General features: G+C 45.7%; 1 protein-coding gene across 1 annotated transcript in view; it reads right to left on the bottom strand.

Annotated features, from left to right (window-relative positions):
* IL12RB1 (interleukin 12 receptor subunit beta 1) overlaps positions 1-18,773 on the bottom strand; it is a 168,743-nt gene that overhangs the window by 77,779 nt on the left and 72,191 nt on the right. The window contains exons 5-6 of the mRNA XM_077476343.1: positions 18,256-18,331; positions 16,158-16,268 (exon numbers count right to left, since the gene is read on the bottom strand). Of these exons, the coding sequence (XP_077332469.1) occupies positions 16,158-16,268; positions 18,256-18,331 (187 nt within the window). The remainder of the gene's footprint in view (positions 1-16,157; positions 16,269-18,255; positions 18,332-18,773) is intronic.

Genomic DNA, 18,773 nt, shown 5'->3' with positions numbered 1-18,773 from the left:
GATCAAGTTGTGTCACTCGCCTCTCCAATTTACATAGGATTACATCCTACCTTGCTTGTTCATGCATAGCTGTCTATGGGTCCCACACATAGGTTGATGTTTCCCTTGTTGGCACACGCCACTAGTTGTTCCATTCATCCTCTTACCTACCATTCAATACATCCAGTTGTTAATTACAGTTATCTTCTATTTCTTTGCAACATTATGGACTATTTTCGACTCACTGTCAGCATGATATTCAATCAATCCTGCCATGGCTTTCAGCTCTACAGGTACCCCAGCCTTTAATTGCCATTAGTTGCCAAACACTGGCTTTTGAGACTGACAGAGCTATCTTGCCAATACATACAACACTTTTTAGCCCCTCCATTTCAATGTGATTCTACATGATTTGATATGATATGTGGGAGTATGCATGCATGAATGGTGTCTAGAAGCTTTTATACACATTGCCATTTTAGATGGTGGAAGGTGGAGGAATGTTTTACATGTATTTTTCATTCATTTAAAACTATATTTTTTGATGTTTTTGCTTTTAGAATTTTTTGATTACTAGTTCCCAGTGGCTCATTCATATGGCTCTTTTGACTGTCCCCTCTCTGGTATAGTCTACTATATTTTTTATGCTACTTTACCTAGCACTTTTGTTCCCCTCCATGTAATGTGCCTTGCTACTCCCCCCCCCATGTAATGTGTCCACCTACACCCCATGTAATGTGTCTTGCTGACCCCCCTGTAATGTGTTCTCCTGCCCCCCTGTACCAATCCCTGCTGACCCCCTGCTATGTGCCCTCCTGTTCCCCATGTACTGTGCCTTGCTTCCCATGTGTACCGTGTCCCTCTGCTCCCACTGTACTGTGTCCTCCTTACCCCCCCCCCACCTCCCCCCCGTGCTCTGTCCTGCTGACCCCCTGTTTCCCTGAACCCTGCTGCCGCCCTGTACATTTGCCTATTTTTTACACAGAATTTAGCATCTCTGCAATAAAAAAAAAAAAAAACAAGCACATGTCTCATCTTAATTAAAAAATGTTTTAATATTTATTATTTTATTTTATGATATTTTTAAAAATAATTGGTATATCCACAGCTCGATGATCACACCAATATTCTGTGAGCTGTAGATCTGAAAATTATTTTAGGGGATTCCTGTGATCGCAAACCTATTGCCAAGGGTTCCTCCAAAGTAATTAAGGTTAGGAAACTGATGTAATGTCTAAATATCTTTGTGCTGACTAGTGGCATTCCAGTGCAACTATAATTTGTTTATTACTGTATTTCTGAAATGGTACAATCCAGTTTACCTGCATTTTGGGGCTGGTTGGTTTAGTCCTTAGATATGCCCCTCCTTCTTCATGTTCCCTCAGTTAGTTGCCAGTTTTTAGAGTGGGCACTAGGTGTAAAAGATGATTGTCCCTTTACACTTTGAATTGACTATTAAAAATCCCATGTACTGCATTTTAACAGATAAAATGACATTAGAGTAAGCGCATTAGAATCAGCCCTTTCTTCCTCCTCACCATCAGCACCTCAACACTTCTACATATATTCCTTCTCTGCCTCTTGCTGCCTCATGGCATTCCAAACGCTGGAGCAGGACAGGGATAGTATACAGATTGACTGGATAGTTTAGGTAGTTCCTCATATTACATAGTTTTGGTAGATCAAAAGTTGATTGTATAGAGATAATGTGGTCAGATTAAAATGTGTGCTGAGCTTTAGGCCATTCAGAGCATGAATCATTACTCACTACTCTCTGAATGCGGTCTTTAAGACAGTTTTCCATTCATTTAGTGACTGAGTTCTAAGCCTATAAACATTAACATATGCATTAGCTGCCTGTGTGTCGATTGCTTTTGCAAAATCCAAGTATCCTATATCCAGTCATAAATAGAGATGAGCCGAACAACCCCCGGTTCGGTTTGCAGCAGAACATGCGAACAGGCAAAGAATTTGTGTGAACACCGTTAAAGTCTATGGGACACAAACGTGAAAAATCGAAAGTGCTAATTTTAAAGGCTTATATGCAAGGTTTTGCCATAAAAAGTGTTTGGGGACCCGGGTCCTGCCCCAGTGGACATGTATCAATGCAAAAAAAAGTTTTAAAAACTGCAGTTTTTTCAGGAGCAGTGATTTTAATAATGCTTAAAGTGAAACAAAAAAATGAAATATTCCTTTATATATTGTGCCTGGGGGGTCTCCTTAGTCTGCCTGTAAAGTAGCGCATCTTTCCCATGTTTATAACAGTACCTGTCATGGTCGTCCCCGGAATCCAGTGGCTTATGGAAGGCCTGCTCACGGAATCCCCACGTTGAGAACTAACCAGTATCCATGGGCGCGCGTTGGCGCAAACGGGCGCACGCGGGTGTGCGATGTTGCGAACGAGCGCACGCGGGTGCGCAATGGTATGAACGGGCGCACGCGGGTGCGCGATGGTACGAACGGGTGCGCGGGGTCACGAACGGCTGCATGGTTTCACGCGGGCGCGCGCAGACACGCCGTGCAACCATTCTTGGCGCCCAAAGGGCTACTTAAGGAACCTGTTACTGTGCCTCTGTGCTGTCCAGTCTACAGCGTGTCCGGTTATTCTGTCTTCTGCTACCTGATTGTTCCTGATTCTTGTTACCCGGCCTGTTCCTGACGACGTCTGCTTGCTGCCAGCCTCTGACCTCCGGCCTGTCTGACCATGCTTCTGTCTCCCCCCGTGTACCGTTGCTGCCCGCCTGTTACCGACCCGGCTTGTACCTTGACCTTGCTTCTGCTACCAGCTGTTCCAGTCTGACCACCTGTGCCTGCTGTTGTCTGCTGTCTGCTACCAGCTGTTCCGATCTGACCGCCTGTGCCTGCTGTTGTCTGCTATCTGCTACCAGCTGTTCCGGCCTGACCGCCTGTGCCTGCTGTAGTCTGCTGTCTGCTACCAGCTGTTCCAGCCTGATCGCCTGTGCCTGCTGTTGTCTGCTATCTGCTACCAGCTGTTCCGGCCTGACCGCCTGTGCCTGCTGTTATCTGACCAGTCTACCGGGTGTCTACATCCCCAGCCCTTCTGTGGTTCCTCCACTACTCAAGGTCCGGACCTGTCCTTCACCAGCTCGGCACTTGAGCCCTCTGAACTCTAGAACTCCTGTTCCCACTTCCAGGGATTCTCGAGCCAGAGGCTTACGAGAGGCCGCTTCCTGCATTCTGGGCTCCTATACCAGGTATGTGACAGTACCACAGCAAAATGAAACTTCTATAGGAAGAAATGTAATTTAAAAATGCTTGCGGCTGTAATGTATTGTCGGATCCCAATAATATAGATAAAAATCATTGAAAAAAATGACGTGGGTTCCCCCAGCTCCCATCCAATGAATATTGAGAGGAACCCCACACCAACAATGCCAAAAATAAAATGCCAAAATGCCATGCGGGTCCCCGAGGTATTATATACTCTGAACAGCAGTATATATACTATACAGCCTGCCCTATATACCCTACCAAAAAATTGAGCTTTAGGTGTTGGTGGTGCCAGAACACTGTAACCCATCACAGTTACTCTTGATGGGCTCAAAAATGGGCCCTGCTTTGAAATATTATATCAAAAGATTTTGTGGGCTCCTTGAGGGTAGGGACTGATGTGAGTGTGCAATGTACAACGTGCAGGGATAGGGACAATTGTAGACACTCGCTCAGGTTGAACTGAATGAACTGGTGTCTTTATTCAACCTTACTAACTAGGTAACTAGGTAAAAATTGTAATTACATAGCCCTGTTTAACAGGGGCAGAAAAATTGGGCCTTTGGATTTGGTGGCGCCAGAACACTGTAAGCCTTCACAGTTACTCTTGTTGGGCGCAGGACCTGCTGTGAAATATTATGTCAAAAATTGTAATTACATGGGTCTGGAAATGTGTTACACAAACCTTTCCTCATGGCCTCCTAAAGATGTTTCAGCCTCTACTCCCTCTGTGAAGGAAGGATGAGTTCTGCAACTTTACCCTTGTAACATAGATCAAGAAGGGTTGCCAACTAGTAGGGATAAGTTTGCAGAGGCATTTGATTCTGAGTTCTCTGGGTCACTAAGGATCACATGATCCGTAACTATCTCCTCCCAGCCACACATAACTCCTTGGGTTTCTGGGAACTGAAAACCATTCCTTGGAGACAGCTGCTGAGTGTTATTCTCTACATCCATGCTGACACGATCCTCCTCTTCCTCTTCTTCCTGTGTGTTTGGTGGGCATTGAGAGGAAAGGAAGTTCTCCTCTCCTTCCACTGTTCTGCCTCAAGTGCCCTGTCCATGATTCTATAAAGTGTCTGCTCCAGCAGGAAGACTAGAGGGACAGTGTCACTGATGCATGCATTGTTGCTGCTCACCATCCCTGTGGCCTCCTCATTTGGTGACAGGACAGCGCATGCATCCTTGATCAGTAGCCACTGGCATGGTGAAAAGAAGCCAAGCTCCCCTGATCCTGTCCTGGTGCCATACTCGCACAGGTAATGATTGTTGGCCCTCTGTTGTGTGTGCAGCTGCTGCAGCATTGCCAACATTGAGTTCCACCTGGTGGGTATGTCACAAATTAAGCGATTGATGGGCAGGTTGCATTCCCTGAATGTCAGCCAGCCGAGCACTGGCATTATATGACTGGCGGAAATGACCACAGACTTTTCTGGCCTGCCTCAGGAGATCTTGTAAACCTGGGTACCTGGTCAAGAACCGCTGCACTACCAAATACAGGATGTGTGCCAAAACATGGAACATGGGTCAAGTGTCCCTGTCGGAGGGTGGAGAGAAGGTTGGTGCCATTGTCACATACAACCATTCCTGGCTGAAGCTGGCATGCGTCAACCACCTCTGAGCCTGCCCCGGCAGAACTGACAGAATCTCTGCCCTAGTGTCGCTCCTGTCCCCTAGGCAGACCAACTCAAGCACTACATGGAATCTTTTAGCCTGAGTGCTTGCGTAGCCCCTTGAACGCTTACGGAGCACTGCTGGTTCAGAGGACAGATCTGCAGAAGAGGCCATAGAGGAAGAAAAGGAAGAAGAAGAGGAGGGGTGGAGGAGAGAGCTGTGGCAGAATCACCACTAGCATTTTGGAGGCATGGTGGTGGAACAAGCTCCAACAACACTGAACCCTGTCCTGCATCCTTCCAGCTGCCAGCAGAGCTACCCAGTGCACTGTGAAGGAAAGGTAACATCCCTGCCCATGCCTGCTGAACCATGAGTCAACAGTAATATGAACCTTACTGCTGAACGCCCTGTCCAACAAGGCCAAAACATTGCCTTCCCCATGCCGGTAGAGAGCTGGAATGGCCTTCTGTGAAAATAAATGGCATTTTGAAGCCTGCCACTGAAGTACAGCATATTCCACAAATTCACAAAAGTGTATCAGCTGAAAGGGCAGTGCAGTTGCAGTGCTAGAAATTTGGCCAAGCTAGCATTTAGACGTTGAGCATGTAGATGGCTGGGACCTAATTTCTTTTTACAGATCAGCAACTGGGGTAGGGAAATCTTTCTGCTAAAATAAATTGGTGGTGTGGCTGCAAGTACTTGGGACACCTATTATTATATCTTCATTCCTCTCAGTGCAGGTTTTTGAGAGGATGGAGGTACAGTAGGTTTGGAGATCCCAGATGAGGAGCAAGGAGAAGTCCGCCTTTTTCTATGATGTGGGTCTTTCAAGTGTGGTTGCCAATGCACTTCATGGCAGGTCGCCAATGTCTGGTCAAGCATGTGGTGCCCAAGCAGCTGCTGTTCTGGCCACACTTCGCTTCAGAAATAGTTTTCAAACTTCAGAAATAGTTTTCAAACAGCAACGGTACGATCTGACCCAGACCAAGGAACTTTTAAAATTCAGCAGGGAGTCAGCAGCACCCTGCACCTGCGGAGCTCTGCGGTGTGATGCAATAGGGTGGTTGCTCTTAAGCTGCCCCCTAGAGGACATCCTGCCTTGTTGGAGCTGTGCCTCCACCTCCCCTCTTCTCTCAGGCACCCAAGTACAGTCCGTGACCTTATCATCCCCTGCCTCCTCGTCACTGGAGCAAACTTGACAGTATGCTGCAGCTGGGGGAACATGACTGCCAGTTTCTTGTCCTTCTGTGGCACCCCCTCTCTCTAGGCTCACGTTACTCCCTTCCTCAATCTATGAACCAACATCGGAGCCTTCAAATCCCTGTGCAACCTCCAGCAGCACTGTGGTCGAATAATTCTGCGGATATACATAAAAACAAGAAAGAAATTATCACGCTAGAAAAAATGTTCGAAAAAAGCTGCAACTGAACACCATCAAATATCCTTTTGGCAAACATGAAATAATATAAAAATAAATTTGTGCTACCAATGTGAAATAATGTAAAAAATAATCACAATGAAATGAAAAAATCCCACAATAAAAGAAAGTCCTATTAGATCAATAATCCAATCAAGTGAATTATCCTTTCTTATTCAAGTGTAATAAAACACGCATATTAATACTAGTATCCTTGGTAGAAATAATACGGATGAGAGTAATATTCAGATGAACCCCGGCAGTAGTGATCAGCAATAGCCAAGTCCTTCCATTGATAGTATATAAGGGTCCTTATCAGATCCGTTGGACTCCCTTATGAGCGGAGGCGGCTGGGCAGGCAGACACAGCCCTCTGCAGGGACACATGGAACTTCGCCGGCGAAATCCGGAAGTAAACGAGGGGACACAGAAAGCAGTAGGCGGTGCACTGGCAGACTACCATGCGAACTCATAAATTACTTCTCTGATCTAGCGTGATTCTCCAGCGAGGAATTCAAAGGTTTCTCAACCAAACTGGAAGTAGGTTTTCAGCTAATGAATCAGCTTATCTAGGAGGGAAATAAACACTCGGACCAGCCGGTCACGAGTGCGGGTGGAAAAAGGGAGAAAAACGGACTCCAATAGTGAATTACCGTTGAGATCAAAAAGTTAATTTTAATATATAAAAAAGAGACCAGTGGTTTTACCCACAAACGGCCACAATACAAAGAGATATTGCACAAGCGAAAATTTATAAAAAAAACAAACTGTTAAATAGAGTAAAGTCAAAATAAATAAAAGCATATAACACCCATGCATGGGAGTCACACAGAGCAGGATGGTATCAACATATTATGCCCCCTTTTTTTATATATTTAAATTTACTTTTTGATCTCAACGGTAATTCAATATTGGAGTCTGTTTTTTTCCCTTTTTCCACCCGCACTCGTGACCGGCTGGTCCGAGTGTTTATTTCCCTTCTAGATGAGCTGATTCATTAGTTGAAAAGCTACTTCCAGTTTGGTTGAGAAACCTTTGAATTCCTTCCTGGAGAATCACGCTGGATCAGAGTAGTGATTGGTGAGTTTGCATGTCAGTCAGCCAGTGCACTGCCTACTGCTGTCTGTGTCTCCTCGTTTACTTCAGGATTTCACCGGTGGAGTTCGCAGAAGTTCCATCTGTCCCAGCAGAGGTGTCTGCCTGCCCAGCCGACTCCGCTCATAAGGGAGTCCAACGGATCTGTTAAGGACCCTTATATACTATCAATGGAAGGACTTGGCTATTGCTGATCACTACTGCTGAATATTACTCTCATCCGTATTATTTCTACCAAGGACATTATTGTTATGCGTGTTTTATTACACTTGAATAAGAAAGGATAATTCACTTGATTGGATTATTGGTCTAATAGGACTTTCTTTTATTGTGGGATTTTTTTCATTTCATTGTGATTATTTTTTACATTATTTCACATTGGTAGCGCAACTTTATTTTTATATTATTTCACATTTGCCATAAGAATAATTCTGGGGAAGGAGTGACTGTGGACAAGAAGCTGGTGGAATAAACCGCTTTGGCAGCTGCATTAGAAGGCAAACTACTCTGAGCCTGGGTAACGGAGGATGAAGAGGTTGAGGACTGCTTCGTTATCCACTCCACTAACTCTTCTGCATGTTGTGGCTCAATAACATGGGCAGCAGCAGAAAAAAAAAGGACAAGCATGCCCCACGGCCACCTGCAGAAAATGCACCATGTCCACGACCACCAATGTTGACTGTAGACACCGAGGCTGCTTGCCCTCTTTTAGTGGCCTGTGAGTGTCTGCCTCTCCTTGGTGGCCTTCCTGAAATGATGTATTTTTTGTTTTGCAACACCACACTACACTGTATTATATACCGTGTACACAGCCTGAAGTGTATTAGCAACTATACACCACCGAATGCACTGTATATATAGGCTACACTGAATGCAGAGTATATATTTATGCTAGACTGTGTATATATAAATATATATATATATATTAATACACCGCCTGAAGTGTATTAGAAACTGTACACGCTGTATTAGATACTGTGTACACCGCCTGCACTGTATTAGAAACTGTACAATGGCCACACTGTATTATATACTATGTACACCACTAAAAGTGTAATAGAAACTGTACACACTGTATTAGATACTGTGTACACCACCACATGCACTGTATTAGAAACTGTACAATGGGTGCACTGTATTGTATACTGTATACACAGCCTGAAGTGTAATAGAAACTGTACACACTGTTTTAGATACTGTGTACACCGCCTGCACAGTATTAGAAACTGTACAATGGCTGCACTGTATTGTATATTGTGTACACCACCAGAAGTGTAGCAGAAACTGTAGTAGAAACTGTACACACTGTATTAGTTACTGTGTACACCACCTGCACTGTATTAGAAACTGTACAATGGCTGCACTGTATTGTATACTGTCTACACCACCAGAAGTGTAGTAGAAATTGTGCACACCGTATTAGATACTGTGTACACTGCCTGCACTGTATTAGAAACCGTACAACGGCTGCACTGTATTGTACACCGTGGTCACCACCAGAGTGTAGTAGAAACTCGAAACATCAAGCTCATCCCTAATCATAAACAGAAAATAGATTTGTTTGACGACTTCGATCTTTGCTATTGCTTGTAGTATTGTTTTTTTTTAGAAACTCGTCTAAGTTCTCTATCAAACTCAAGTATCTTTCCAACTGTAGTAGTTAAACTAATTGGTCTGTAGTTACTTAGTGAAGACTTTGATCCCTAAGCCCTTCTACACACGGTCGGAGATTCCGACAACCAAATCCGTCGGAGTAATTCCGATGGATTAATTCCGGAAGAGGTCCGGAAGTGATGTTGCATACACACGGTCGGACTAAGTTGTCGGAAAATCCGATTGTACATAACGTGATGACGTTATTTAGTTACGACGGGACTACGTTCAGGCTAGTAGCCAATAGCTTTGGTCTAGGAATTTGATCTGAGCATGCGTGGCACTTTGTCCGTCGGAGTAGGCTACACATGATCGGAGTATGTCTGATAGGAGCATTTTGTTACCGGCAAGTTGGAAAAATTGGTCCGTCGGATCTTCCGACGGAAACAGTCCGATGCAGACCACACACAGTCGGAATATCCGACAAAACGGTCCGATAGGAAACATTCCGACGGAATCTCCGACCGTGTGTACAAGGGCTTAGATATTGGATTTACACCAAGCCAGTAATTATATAGTCTCAAAAAATTTGTAACAATGGCTTCAAAATAACAGAGCTTAATTTATAAGAAAATGTGGGTGTAAACCATTTGGTCCAGGTGGAACTTTATTTTGTCTAATGCCATGTACACACGGTCGGACTTTCTGGCAGAATAGGTCAGACTGAATCATTTTTTGGATATTCCGATCGTGTGTGGGCTTCATCTGACTTTTTCTTTTGAAAATTCTGATGGACCTAGAAATAGAAAATTTCTTAAAGAGGGATTCCACCAAAAAAAAATATTAAAAGCCAGCAGCTATAAATACTACAGCTGCTGACTTTTAATAAATGGACACTCACCTGTCCCGGGTTCCAGCGATGCCGGCAGCCGAGGCCAATCGATCGCTCGGCCCTCGGCTGCTGCCGCCACCATTCTAGGTGAGGGAATCAGGAAGTGAAGCGAATCGGCTTCACTTCCCGGTTCCCTACTGCGCATGCGCGAGTCGCGCAGCGCAATAGGAATTCTCCGCGCTGTCACTGGGACCCGTGTGTGTCCCAGCAGACAGCGCGGCAGGACAGGAAATGGCGTAGACTCCCACGGGAGTCTATGCCCGGAAGTGGGTGTAAATACCTGTCTTTGACAGGTATATCCACCCCCCTCCCCCCTGAAAGGTGCCAATTGTGACACCGGAGGGGGTGAGGGATCCGATCAGTGGAGGTTCCACTTTAGGGTGGAACCCCGCTTTAAATCTTTCCGACAGAATCAATTCCTATCAGGAAAATCGTGCATCTGTATGCTGTTCCAACAAACCAAAAACTACACAAGGGCAGCTATTGGCTACTGGCTATTGAACTTCCTTTTTCTAGTCCCGTAATACGTGTTGTACGCCACCATGTTCTAAGCGATCGGTGTGATCGTGTGTAGGCAAGTCCGTTTCAGCTGAGTTTATTCTGACGTGTATACGCTGCATCATTGTTTCTGGGCCATATCAGTTTTGAGCCATTATGGTTCGTTTGAGTCTATGGTAATACTATCTCAATTTTCTTTCGCTTACAAACTCAGACCTGAGCTTAAAATTTAAATATTGTGACTCCTGCGCTAGCAATTACAAAATTACCTATAACCCAGTGAATAATAGGATAAGCCTTATTGCAACAACTTAAATCAATAAGAAAAAAAAGGGAGAGAGATGCTACACTGCTAACAATGAATAATCAAACACAAAATACAGTACTACAATCTGTGTATAGTGTGTGATTCTTGTGTGTCAGTACTCAGAAGCATATGAGAATATATAATACGCCACAGGTAAGCAAATGGTGTAACCTAATAAACTTTAAAGCGAGAAAACAAAATGCTTAACACTGTGCAATATACTGTGATCAATATCTTCTTTGCATACACACGATCAGAATTTTGGCCAGCAAAAGACAGATGAGAGCTTTTCATCAGAAAATGCAACCGTGTGTATGCTCCATCGGAATTTAGCTGGCTTTTATTTCTTTATCCCCAAAAGCATAGGTGTGCGTAGCCTATTGCATTAGGGTGTGTGCCTCAGAGCTCAAACACATATGTGTGTATGTGCATGTGTACAGAGTATTTGGAACCTGGAGCGGATCCTATATCTGGTACACACCACGCCACTTTAAAATGTGCCCCCTGCATACCTATGCATCTTTGTCACTACTGTGTACCCCCTCTCCACAACTGAACCTCTGGACCTCTTTACATTACACAGCACCCTGCACCTCTGGACTCCTTTATATTACACAGCACCCTGCAGCTCTGGACCCCTTTACATTACAGATCCCCCTGCACCTCTGGACCTCTTTACATTACACATCACCCTGCACCTCTGGACCCCTTTACATTACACAGCACCCTGTACCTCTGGACCCCTTTACATTACACAGCCCCCTGCACCTCTTTATCCCTTTACATTTCACACCCCCTGCCCCTCTGGACCTCTTTACATTGCACAGCACCCTGCACCTCTGGTCCCCTTTACATTACACAGCACGCTGCACCTCTGGACCCCATTACATTACACAGCACCCTGGACCCCTTTACATTACACAGCACCCTGCACCTCTGGACTCCATTACATTACACAGCACCCTGCACCTCTGGACCCCTTTACATTACACAGCACCCTGCACCTCTGGACCCCTTTATATTACACAGAACCCTGCACCTCTGGACCCCTTTACATTATACAGCAACCTGCACCTCTGGGCCCCTTTAAATTACACATCACCCTGTACCTCTGGATCCTTTTACATTACACATCCCCTGCATCTCTGGACCCCTTTACATTACACATCCCCCTGCACCTCTAGACCCCTTTACATTGTACTGCACCTCTGGACCACCCCTTTACATTACACAGCCCCCTGTACCTCTGGACCCCTTTACATTACATAGAACCATGCACTTCTGGTCCCCTTTACATTACACGGACCCCTTTACATTACACAGCCCCCTGCACCTCTAGACCACTTTACATTACACAGCACCCCACATCTCTGGACCACTTTACATTGCACAGCACCCTGCACCTATGGACCCTTTTACATTACACAATCCCTTGCACCTCTGGACCCCTTTACATTGCACCCTGAACCTCTGGACCCCTTTACATTACACAGCAACCTGCACCTCTTGACCCCTTTACATTACACAACCCCCCACAGCTCTGGACCCCTGCATGCTACACAAACCCCCCTAACAGTTCTGGACTCCCTGCATGTTACACAGATCCCCTCCCTAACAGCTTTTGGACTCCATGCATGTTACACAGACCCCCCCTAACAGTTCTGGTCCCCCTGCTGGTTACACAGATGGCCCCCTTCAGTACAGGGTCCCCCATTTAGTACAGACCCCCCTATTCAATGAAGACCCCCATTCAGTACAGACCCCCCATTCAGTACAAACCCTCCCATTCAGTATAGACCCCCCAGTGGAGACCAACCATTCAGTACAGACCCTCCCTTCAGTACAGACTCCCCCATTCAGCATAGACTCCCCTTCAGTACAGACCCCCCATTCAGGACAGACCCCCATTAAATACTGACCCCCAGTGCAGATCCCTCCCCCATTCAGTAAAGACCCCCCTTCAGTACAGAACCCCCCCCCATTCAGTACAGACCACCCCTTCAGTACAGACCTCCCCATTCAGTACAGACCCCCCATTCAGTACAGACCCCCCCCTCATTCAATACCTCGGATCAGTGCAGGACATGCACAGCAGGCCCCCTCCCCCTGTGTAGAAATAAACACAAAGGAGAGGGAGGTGGATTCACTCTGCTCAGCCGGGACTGCTCAGAGCCTCCCCATTTGGTATGCCCCCCCCACTTGGTATGCCACTGCATGTGTATATATACTGACAATATCAGTAGAGCATTGGACAGTGTTAGTCTAGGGCAGAGGCTGGAGTCAGTAGGGCAGAGATTGGTGTCAAACTCAGTAGGGCAGTAGATGGTGTCGGTAGTTTTTATGTGAATTTTTATTTATTTATTTTTTTTACAAATTTTTTAGGAAATATCAGGGGTTTAAACACAGGAAATCTGCACCATGCAGGGTGTGCCCAGGCCCACCTGGCACACCCTGTGTGCATGTCTATACCCAAAAGGAAAAACTGTTGCTATAACTACGTATCTATCGGAGTATAACACACAGGCGTATAACACGCATCCTAATTTTAAGAGGGAAGTTTTAGGAGAAAAACTTTCCACACCCCCCTGCACAACACACGGACCCCCTGCACAGCACACGGACCCCCCGCACAGCACACGGACCCCCTGCACAGCACACAGGCCCCTTTCCCTGCACAGTTCATAGCCCCCTTTCATTATAAAGTCCACCCCTGCACTCCCAGGAGACCCACAGTCTCCTGGGACAGCATTGCCAGCATACTCTAAGGCTGCATTCACACCTGAGCGTAGCGTTTTCAGGCAGGAAATCGCACGATTTTGCAGCGTTTTTTTGCGGCGTTTTTGTACCACGATTTGCTGCGTTTTTTACTGCGATTCGCTGCGTTTTTTACCGCGATTTTGTGCAGGGCAAAAGGTCACCAATGTTAAAAGAAGAAAAACGCCCAAATCTGCTCACTTCGAGCGACAAAAAAGGGTCCGGAACTTGTTTGAGCTTCAGGCGTTCGGCTTCAGGCGACATGGAGTGGAGATGTGAACCATCTCCATTGAGAATAATACATTTTTTCCCCTCCAGCGTTTTGTAGCTTCAGGCTTCAAGCTACAAAACACTCAGGTGTGAATGGGGTGTAAAGTTGAGAAACATCACTGTCAGCTCCTTTTCATACAGCGCTCATCCTGTGTCACTCTCATTGTAAATCAAAGGTTCTAAATACCTCTTAATACCCCATTAATGCAGCTCTCTCGTGGACACGGTCATGTGACTCTCCTCTGCTGTTTCATTGATGGTCACATGACCGCTCTCCTCCTCCAATCAAAAGCTGCACTCGAGAAGGAGGCAGAGCAGGAGGAGGAGAGCGGCCAGAACGAGGAGGTGTGTTACTGGTAGGGATGCACCGAATGGGTTTTTTGGTGCCGAAACCGATACCGAAAATGAAAAATACACTAGGCCGAAAACCGATACCGAAACAGCACCGATACCGAAAATGACTGTTTTTAAAAAATATTTTTATACAGGAGGTGGTCAGAGACTGGGGACATGGTACAGGAGGTGGTCAGAGACTGGGGACATGGTACAGGAGGTGGTCAGAGACTGGGGACATGGTACAGGAGATGGTCAGAGACTGGGGACATGGTACAGGAGATGGTCAGAGACTGGGGACATGGTACAGGAGGTGGTCAGAGACTGGGGACATGGTACAGGAGGTGGTCAGAGACTGGGGACATGGTACAGGAGATGGTCAGAGACTGGGGACATGGTACAGAAGGTGGTCAGAGACTGGGGACATGGTACAGGAGGTGGTCAGAGACTGGGGACATGGTACAGGAGGTGGTCAGAGACTGGGGACATGGTACAGGAGGTGGTCAGAGACTGGGGACATGGTACAGGAGGTGGTCAGAGACTGGGGACATGGTACAGGAGGTGGTCAGAGACTGGGGACATGGTACAGGAGATGGTCAGAGACTGGGGACATGGTACAGGAGGTGGTCAAAGACTGGGGACATGGTACAGGAGATGGTCAGAGACTGGGGACATGGTACAGGAGATGGTCAGAGACTGGGGACATGGTACAGGAGATGGTCAGAGACTGGGGACATGGTACAGGAGATGGTCAGAGACTGGGGACATGGTACAGGAGATGGTCAGAGACTGGGGACATGGTACAGGAGATGGTCAGAGACTGGGGACATGGTACAGGAGGTGGTCAGAGACTGCATGCATGGTACAGGAGGTGGTCAGAGACTGGGGACACGGTACAGGAGATGGTCAGAGACTGGGGACACGGTTCAGGAGATGGTCAGAGACTGGGGACACGGTACAGGAGGTGGTCAGAGACTGGGGACACGGTACAGGAGATGGTCAGAGACTGGGGACACGGTACAGGAGATGGTCAGAGACTGGGGACACGGTACAGGAGATGGTCAGAGACTGGGGACACGGTACAGGAGATGGTCAGAGACTGGGGACACGGTACAGGAGATGGTCAGAGACAATTGCAGCTAGTGTGCCCCATTGCAGCTAGTGTGCCCCATTGCAGCCAATTGCAGCCAGTGTGCCCCATTGCAGCCAATTGCAGCCAGTGTGTCCCATTGCAGCCAATTGCAGCCAGTGTGTCCCATTGCAGCCTGTGTGCCATTTTGCAGCCAGCCTGTGCACTGTGTGCAGGGAAGAGAGCCGCCTCCGCCGCCTGTTTGATAACAGCGCCGGGAACATCACAGCTTTCATTTCAATTGCTGTGTGTTCCCGGCCGTGCGCCGTCACACGCAGCCCCTCTCCCTTGTCCGGGCACTTTGATAGACAGATCATCCGTCCAATCCTGCGGATGATCTGTCTATCTAAGTGCCCGGACAAGGGGGAGGGGCTGCGTGTGACGGCGCACGGCCGGGAACACACAGCAATTGAAATGAAAGCTGTGATGTTCCCGGCGCTGTTATCAAAAAGGCGGCGGAGGTGGCTCTCCTGCGCTATGATGGGCGTCACCAGGGGCGGGGGGCGGAGCCCCGCCCCCACCCAGGCCACGCCCCATTATCGGCTCCATTATCGGCCGTTTTTCTCTTTCGGCAAATTGCTGAAAAGGGCATTTTCGGCCGATATGTTTCGGCGGCCGAAATTTCGGTGCATCACTAGTTACTGGCCAGATCACCAGGAGAAAACAGAGCAAAAAACATAAATACATCTAAATAAATAAATAAAACAAATGCAGCCATCACCTCTATATATTGGTTTTGGGTTTAATACCACTTTAGCCTATAATGAGCTGTATGAACAGGGCATGAAAAAAGGGAAGTATGTCCCTCCTTGAAATCATTCACGTGTGTGCGGAATACAAATTCTTAGCAAACAGAAAGCTAGCATGGTGCTGCTTATGCCTTTTGTTGGTTGCACAAGTTACAAATAAAAATGATTAATATGCAATGTTTCATATTAATCTAACATTAAAACTTTTTGTATTTTGTATTTTTTTGGACATAGTATATTTATAACATACAGCATATATACAAAAAAGGTTATACTTTCCCTTTTGATCAAGGTTACCTGGAGGGATAAATACCGATTGACTCCATTCACTCCAAACACTTTCTTTATACTTCTGGCGGATTTTAATGTAGTGCTCTTTGTCACCATCAAGATTAATTGTGCAACTTTCTGTAGAAAGATCATTTTATGTTGTAAGTAAACATCACCCTGACAAATCATTTTTCACATTGAAAAAAAAAAGAGTTAGTTGAATCAATTACAAACAAAAAAAAGATAAAATACAAAAGGTAAATTATGATTGTCCAAGTACATAGTGCTCATTTTCAATAATTGCTGATTAGTGCTCCAAATCTATATAGGAGCTTAAGAAAACTTGAGTGACAGAGCACTATTAAAAAGCATATTAGGGTGTGGTGATGCAGAACATTAGAACTAAAAAGAAGAATACTGCAGATTATCAGAGTGCACCTCCCATCCCCCCCCCCCCCCCACCAAAAAAACTCCAATGATTGAGTGGCCTTAGATGGGAGAAAGAGGTTCTTAATGAAGGGTAAACATTATGATGGCATAGTAGATAACTTGCAGGTTTCTGAATGTACTGAGCTATCCAAGGAGGGAGTGGTGAAGCACCTTGATGTCACCCATGTCTACTGAATGCTTCAGAAGGCAGGGCTCAGGTAAGTATATATATTGTTTATACAGTATCTCACAAAGTGAGTACACCCCTCATATTTTATTATATCTTTTCATGTGACAACACTGAAGAAATGATACTTTGCTACAATGTAAATTAGTGAGTGTACAGCTTATATAACAGTGTAAATTTGCTGTCCCCTCAAAATACTGTATATATTGTACATTCACATCAGCCCCTGTTCTCAAGAAGCTTACAATATAAGGTCCTTAACTCACAATCATACATACAAGGGACAATTTAGACAGAATCCATCCAATTAACCTACTATGATGTTTTTGGAGTGTGGGAGGAAACCAAAGTACCCAGAGGAAATCCACACAGACACAGGGAGAACATGCAAACTCCAGGCAGGTATTGTTGTGGTTGGGATTTGACTGCTGTGCTGCTAGGCAGAGGTGCTAGCCCCTGCAAAGCTTTGCTGCCGGTGTGATTTCAGACTGACCATGTTAGGAATTAGAGAACATCCATCTCAGTGCCATCAGTTCCTGACTGTCCTCCTATGATCAGATTTGTGCTGACCCCCCCCCCTCCCTTTGCACAGCCATTCACTGAGAAGTTCAGTGTACTTCTAGGAACCCACTTGTTTATAGTGAGGGGGCTGGCTTATCCAAAAGCCTCCATAATGGCCCTTCTAAGTATAAAGGCCAAGTAGCACATACTTGAATCCCTGCATTAAACCTGAAATTTTTTGTGAACCCATGAAAGCAACAAACATGGACCTCATCCTTACTAGGAAACCAGGGCCATCTTTAAGGCAGGGCAAAAGGGGCAGCTGCCCTGGGCCCTGTCATTGTTGTGGGGCCCAAAGCAGCTGCCTCATACTTGCCAACTATCCCAGTTTAAATTCCCTTGTCCCTTGAAGTTTCTGTCCCATGATGTGTCCTGATATCTCAGTGTGAAGTGTTGGTACTAATTCTGCCCAGCTCTGCCCTATTGCTGTGTACAGAGGACTCACCTGCAGACCTGCGTTTACATGTAAGTAACCGACATTCATATGTAAATAGCGGCAGCATTACTAAGCAAATAGCTGTGGCCGGCAGCATTGATATGTAAATAAAGGCGGCGTTTATATGTACAGTATAAGTATATCATGCTCCCCTGCAGTGAGGAGATGATGTGCTGTAATCTCTAGCAACCAATCAGTGAGCAGCATTACTGTACAGTAATCTCTAGCAACCAATTAACAAGCAGAAATCATTTGCTGTAACCTCTAGCAACCAGTCAGTAAGCAGTAATTATATGCTGTAACCTCTGGCAACCAATCGCAATCGTTGCCTGATCTGATACAGTAAACTGATTTTAAGTCTAGCTGCTATATATTGTATGTCTCAGAGCAGGTGGAGAGTGAAAAGGGAGGGGGGCAATACATTTTTTTGCCCAGGGTCCAATCAATATTAAAAATGGCCCTGTAGAAGACACAAAATTACTTCATAATTCTAGCATTCTTAACAATAGTACCTTTGCAAATGGGCAACTTGGTGTGATCATTTTCAGTTAGGAAACAGTTGCTGGTTTCAGATGTATTACACTGAACCTAGAGAAAATAAAATACACATTTCAATGTTTTCTTTGCATACATAAAACGTACAGCACAGAATAAAGAGCTACTAAAAATGCATACAGCACAGTTTTGGATGTACGGTATTCATTGTTACATCAGAACAACTTGAACTGGTTGATTAAAACTTTTAAAATAAATGAAAAACTCTCAATAAAGTGGAATTCCAGGCCCAAGCAAACTAATCTTAAAACTATGCCACCCACCTTCTAACACTTATACTAACTACCCTGAGTAAGAAAGATCTGTATATTTACCTATTTTCAGGCCACTCCAGTTTAGTCACGTGATCAGCTCCCTGTGTCCAACAATGGATGGGCCATAGTAAGCCTATGGGTGACTTCACGGCCCAGGCATTCCAGCCATTGTAGAGCACTCTCTCCTCTCCTCTGTAGCTGGTGCCAGCTGACATAGGGGA

This window comes from Lithobates pipiens, unplaced genomic scaffold, assembly GCF_037356315.1.
Source record: "Lithobates pipiens isolate NorthernLeopardFrog02 unplaced genomic scaffold, aLitPip1_a1.2 Scaffold_13, whole genome shotgun sequence".
Taxonomy (NCBI): Eukaryota; Metazoa; Chordata; class Amphibia; order Anura; family Ranidae; genus Lithobates; species Lithobates pipiens.
This window is presented reverse-complemented; position numbering and strand designations above follow the sequence as displayed.